At 39.2% G+C, this 6527-nt stretch overlaps 1 protein-coding gene across 1 annotated transcript; it reads right to left on the bottom strand.

The window, feature by feature from the left end:
* Window positions 1–2231: 2231 nt before the first annotated feature.
* On the bottom strand, window positions 2232–6527 carry LOC135594686 (probable F-box protein At5g04010). The gene is made up of 3 exons (XM_065085127.1): window positions 5796–6527; window positions 5411–5417; window positions 2232–2326 (listed from the first exon to the last, which is right to left on the bottom strand). Exons 1-3 carry the CDS (start codon window positions 6525–6527, stop codon window positions 2232–2234), a joined length of 834 nt encoding a protein of 277 aa, XP_064941199.1.

Below are 6527 nucleotides of genomic sequence, written 5' to 3'. Positions count from 1 at the left end.
TTGCGTCTAAGCTCAGATTGCGTCTAAGCGCAGATTGCGTCTAAGCGTAGTTTGCGTCTAAGCTCAGATTCGGAAAGATCTGAACTTAGACACTTGTTCGTAAAAGCGCAGAAGGCAGTTTGCAGTTATAAATGGAATTAAAATGTAAATGTAAACTGCAATGTAAAGATCGTACGGAAACACCGATTTACGTCTGAATGCAGATTCGGAAAGATCAGAACTTAGAAACTTGTTCGTAAAAGCGCAGAGAGCAGTAGCTATGTAGGAGGTTTGCAGTAATGATAAAGTGCTCAAAATAAAAGCAAACCAGAGATTTAGAGTGGTTCGGTTAGTCTTGACCTACTCCACTTTTGGCTTCCTCCACCGACGAGGTCACCGACGTCAACTAGAGGCCTTCCTTCAATAGGCGAAGGCCAACTGCCCTTTTACAGTTTCACTCCTTTTGACGGGCTCAGGAGACAACCCTTACAGAACCTTTCTCTCCTCTCTTTACAACTCAAGACTTGAAGAACAGAAAGAGGAGAACTTTTGGACTTTACACAAATTTGAGCTCTTAGAATCACAGAAAAGATCAAGAATTCGGTGTAGGTCTGTATCTTTTCAGTGCTGAATGGGCGGGGTATTTATAGGCCCCAACCCAGTTCAAATTTGGAGCTCAAAACGATCAAATTCCGGAATTCCGGGATCAGGCGGTTGCACCTCCTGACTGGGGCGGTTGCACCGCCTGGCAGAGCTCGAAGACTGAGCCTCTGGGCGGTGCTGCCTCTGTCAGGGGCGGTTGCACCTCTCTGCCAGAGCTCGAAGACCAAGCTCAGGCGGTTGCACCGCCTGACTGGAGAGGTTGCACCGCCTGGCAGAGCTCGAAACTTGAGCTCTAGCGGTGCTACCTCCTGACAGAGGAGGTTGCACCGCCCAGTCTTGCTCGGAGACTGAGCCCTGGGCGGTTGCACCTCTTGGCTGGGGCGGTTGCACCGCCCAGTCTCGCTGGGAGACATAGCCTGGGCGGTGCTACCTCCCTGCCTGGGCGGTTGCACCTCCCACAGCAACCAGGGTCCGAATGGGTTGAACCATTCGACCCAATTTGAGTTCTTCAGGGGCCCAATTGCCCCAGGATTAAGCTAATGGGATCACCTCCCATTTCTAACTTAATCAAAGTGTTAACTACGATTATTTCCTAAGACATATTCTGCAGCTTGCTTCGGTGCGTCACTCGCTTCTTCCGACGAGTTTCCGGCGAACTTCCGTCGATCATCCGATGAACCCTCGGTGATGCTCCTACGGACTTCCGACAAACTCCTGGACTGCGATGATCCACATGGCAAGTTCCAACGAGCTCCTTTGGCAAGCTTCTGGACTTCTCGGATTTGTTCCCGCAGAACCTCCGACGACTGTCTGAACTTCCATCGAGCTCTCGAACTCCCAACGTGATCATTGTCATGACTCCGGCGCAACTCCTGCTGCATGTCTTTCTTCCATCGTAGTTAATCCTGCACACTCAAAACAAAAACTTCGATCGAGACAATTAATCCTAAGCAATTAACCAAGTTGTCCGGCATGTCATTGGTCCCTCGACGCTTCGTCCGATTCTTCGGCGCATCGTCCTTTCCTGCAGCCTATTGTCCAATCGGCCAGTTGACTCCGCAACTCCGATATCCTTGGCACAATACCCGCTCTTCTTGGCCCGATGCCCGAGTCCACGACCCGAAGCCATCTGTCGATACGTCAACCGATCCACCGGCCCGACGTCCAATCTTCTGACATGTTCCTCCGGCACAACATGATGTTCCTGCTTTAATTGTCTCATCCTAATCGAAGCACCCTGCGTCACTCAAAACGCAGATTAAATCATAAACATATATCAAGTAGTTTCATCATCAAAATATGAGATTCAACAATTAGGATTGGCTGCGAAGCGACGTTGGTCATTGGCCGAAGGCAAGGGCGAAGCTTCACTTTTCTCAGCGGCGTTGGCGGCGTTGGTCGCTGGCCGAAGGCAGAAGCAAAACTTCGCTTTTCTCACTGCTCTGATACCATGATAGAAATGAAATGAAATAGAAAGAAGAAGATTGTATTGATTGATTGTATTGATTGAAACAGTACACAATACTCCATATTTATACATGTTTAGAAGAGAGAATTTTCCTCAACAGATTTATGATATCTTATCATGTAGTTAGGGAGATCTTGACTGTTGTTATCACGGGAGATCTTGACTGTTGTTGCGGTTGTTATCACGGGAGATCTTGATTGTTATCAGATGCTACGTTGATATCAGAGTAATCCAAGTATGGACCACTAGAGAGCTGTAAAGAAAGTGATGAGGTATCTACAAAGAACCAAAGATTACATGCTTATGTATAGACATATAGACAATCTGGATGTGATTGGTTACACAGATTCAGACTTCGCCGGATGTGTTCGTTCTCGTAAATCAACATCAGGATATATTTTTATGATGGCTGGTGGAACTATTTCTTGGAGAAGTGGTAAGCAGACCTTAACGGCTACTTCTACCATGGAAGCTGAGTTTGTCTCCGGTTTTGAAGCTACTTCACATGGTGTATGGCTTAAGAGTTTCATTTCTGGGCTTAGAATCATGGATTCTATTTCTAGGCCATTAAGAATTTTTTGTGATAATTCAGCTATTATCTTTATGGCTAAAAACAATAAAAGTGGAAGTCGAAGTAAACACATCGACATTAAGTATTTAGCCATAAGAGAACGTGTAAAAGAAAAGAAAGTGGTCATTGAGTATATTAGCACTGAATTGATGATTGCTGATTCTTTGACTAAAGGTATGCCACCTCTGAAGTTCAAGGATTATGTAGAGAAAATAGGACTTGGTTCCACTTTGTAATGATATTGAAACTCTTATATATTGTAAAATTTTCTCATTTATGTGCACGTTATTTTGAGAAAATATATTGTTACTGGACCAAGAATAAATATAAGGTTTATTCATTAAATAATATTACCACATTAAGATTAAGAAACTAAATACATCGTGATACATGGATGATAATACTCGCTCTCAGAGGAATTATCGCTATGATTCATGTATTTATTTCTTAAGAAAGTTATTTAAGAAAGATTAATTCAAATTATTAAGATAAACGTATGGACCAAATGGGAGAATGTAATTATTATTATTAAACATCTAATTTAATAATAATATAATTATTCTCATTAAGATTCATAATTCATTATCATGAATTTCTTCATTTATTATGATTTAAATTATTTTAATTTTTTATTCTTTATACATGAAACCATTATTATTAAATTAAATATTTAATATCATTAAAGTTCTTCATTATGATCCAAACATTACAAATTTGAATTAATTCTTAAACGTTATGAATTGGTGATGATAAATGTTCTTGATGGGAGAACATCTATATATATGAGTATTTTGGTCATTGGGTTCAATCATCTCTTTGAAGCAAAAGGGTTTCCTACATCATCTAAAGCGAGAGTTCTGAGCCGAGAAGTGCCAAAGTTCAAGAAGACACCTCTGTAGAAATTCTTGACAATAATGACTGAATGTACACTATTTTGTTTCCGCATCAGTTTTTATTGTGTTTCTATTATAATGATTTAAAAATACAAGTTGGTTTTAGTGATTTCTTACATGGCCATCACAAAATTAAGACCTTACTAATCTGAAAGTCTTAAGTCGAAAGAACTTACAAGCCATAAGCTATCTCAACGAAAAGATTGACTATGCTATGAGCAGCTCTAAAGAACTTACTTTAGAATTGGCTTACATTGGTATCCCCGCTACTCAATGTTCTCAGTTGAACTCATAACAAAAGAGAGAATAACATTGCTGCTCGTGATCCAGCATACCTAGTTATAATCACAAACAGCAACCTCATGCATACCACCGTTTAATTTATATAATTCTATAAAAAAAAATATAAATGAGACAGCTCATTGGTTTATGTGATTTGGTTTTTCCTTTTGTTTTTTTTTTTTTTTACAGCTGGTCAACCCAAAAGAAAAATAAAACATATTAGACTAAAGATAGCTATTGCATAAAACGTATTAAACTTCTTACCTAATAATAATAGGTAATAGTCTTTCAAATACCTATTGCATAAAACATAATAAAATGATTTTTTTTTTTAGTAAAATATTTAAAAAAAAAATTATTACGTAAACTATATATGTAAGATGTTTAGGGAGACTCATCGCTTATGCAATAGTATACTAACTCTCATGATGTCTCAACAGAGATGATATTATTTGTTATTAACTCAACATTATAATTTAACATTTAACAATTTACCAAGCATGACTAATAAAAACAGAAAATAACTCAAAGGTAAAAAAGATTTCTCTTGCAAAATCACAAGAGAAAATATGATTGTCGAGTATGGAGAGAACATATTATTAAATAAGCACTCGAGCATTCAGGAGTCGACCAAATGTTCAATCGAGTATTGTTGATAGGATATTTTACTTTTTTTTTTTTTTGATATTTTCAGTTTATAATTTTTAATGTTGTAATGTAATAGAGAGATCTATAGACTTGGAAGCTTTCAAAGTAAGAAACGCTATCGATCTTTAGTGTAGCTTGCTTAATTGTGTGCCATTTATTAGAGTAACTAAGAGGAAACTTAAATTTTCGGTGGTATTGTTTTAATGCACTTGGATGGCCTGACTTTTCTAAAATGCTATGATTTCTTTTCATACATTTAGTTTATAATACTCCCGATTAGTCTCACATCAAAAGTGGACAAGATTAAGATTGACTTATAAAGATCGAATGAATATACTATTATTAACTTTAACATTTTGATCAATGATTTAGATTAAACAAAATTGATTGATCAGTTAACCCATCAGACTCGAATCATGATATTTGATATCAAAGCTAATCATAAATAAGTTGATAGAATTTACATAAATCGATCATAAATATAAATAATTACATATAATAAAATATATAATTTAGTGATAAATAAATATTTTTCATCAAAAATAGTATTATGATAAAATCCTTTAGTATGAAGACTATCACCAAAAATCATTTTTATTATGAGAATCAATAATAACAATGATGCAACTGTTATCATAACATTCAAGGATATAACCCAAAGTTAGAATGACCAAAGAACGTATTAATAAAGCTAAGATTGTCTCATCTTTACATAAAGGACTCTAAAATTGTGAGTCGTTTGATGAGTTAAGATCCAAAGGTACCATGAATTGTAATATTTTTTTAATGATTTAAAATTGAGCTTTTTAAATTACAAAACATCTCTGACGGAGAGGTAAAGGAGCTCGTAAAGTAATATTATATTACCCCATACGAACATGAATATATAAATCGCTATCGATATTTAGCTTTTATTCAACATACACTCGTTTCGTACAACATGTTACTTGTTCAACAGGTACTTACCGTTCACCTGGAAACAAAAACCAAAAATGCACGAACAAGTAGGATGATAAAAGGCACTTATGGTTAGTTAACTCGACAATCGGAATCATTAATAAAATTATATATATATATATATATATATATATTCCCTGACACTTAATCGAAAAAGCTTTTAGAACAAGTTTCATCAAAGGAGAAGTTAGCGGTCCGTACAACACCCCCAAGTCTCTCTTACGGCAGTGGCACGTAGTCGAGTTACGCCCCAATACGCATACAAAAGTCAGAATAGTAGATTGTTGATCGCATGCTAATGCCTCCAAGGCCAAAGAAAAGATTGCAAATATAGCAGACCATCAGCCACTTTTACGTACCTCCAAGCCTTGCTATTCATCAAACCGAAGCCTACCTTTGCTACCCTTTTCTTAGCTTCGTCATGGTCACAGCAAAGCTCTATAACTACTTCTGCCTCAAGGTCAGCTAAATCCATGGTCGCAGAGCAGCAACACGACGATGGACACGGCAATTTCTCCGAGAACCACAACTCGTTGCTCCCGACCGACGTGCCCTTGCCTACATAATCGATCAAAGTGAAGGCCTCTCGGCATTCCTTCGTCACCACCATCCAGACCACCCTCAGCTCCTCTCGAGCATCAACCTCTCCACGTTTATAGACTTCACCTATTCTCACCTCGAATCGGAAGATCCCGTGGAGAGACTCGAGCTCTTCTCCTGTAACGGCAAGCGACAGCACGGGCGCGTCGCCGTGGAAAACGTCGACCATGAAAACGAGGTGGCGGAGTGACAGGAGGGGCGGGGAGGGGATCGCGAGACGCCGCTTCGACGCAGCGTGTAGAAGCAGAAAGAGATGGCGATGAGAGACGGAGGGATTGGCGGTGGTCAAGTGGAGGGAGGAGGGGAAGAGGGAGTGGCAGATGGGCTTCCACAGGTGTTCGGAAGAGAAGATGGCGTACCAAGATTTGGAGACACAAGAGGCAACCGCCAGGGACTTGGGGTCTAGCCATTGGGATAGGAGTTGGATCACCTCCCATGGAGGAGCAGTTGGGTTGGGACACGGTCTTCCTCTTCGTATGGTCGGTAGAGCAGATGGTGGCACAATCCTTGATTTGCTTCTATCCAT

Source organism: Musa acuminata, chromosome BXJ1-2, assembly GCF_036884655.1.
Source record: "Musa acuminata AAA Group cultivar baxijiao chromosome BXJ1-2, Cavendish_Baxijiao_AAA, whole genome shotgun sequence".
Classification (NCBI taxonomy): domain Eukaryota; kingdom Viridiplantae; phylum Streptophyta; class Magnoliopsida; order Zingiberales; family Musaceae; genus Musa; species Musa acuminata.
Note: the sequence above shows the minus strand (reverse complement) of the source record. Positions and strands in the feature narration are given on the sequence as shown.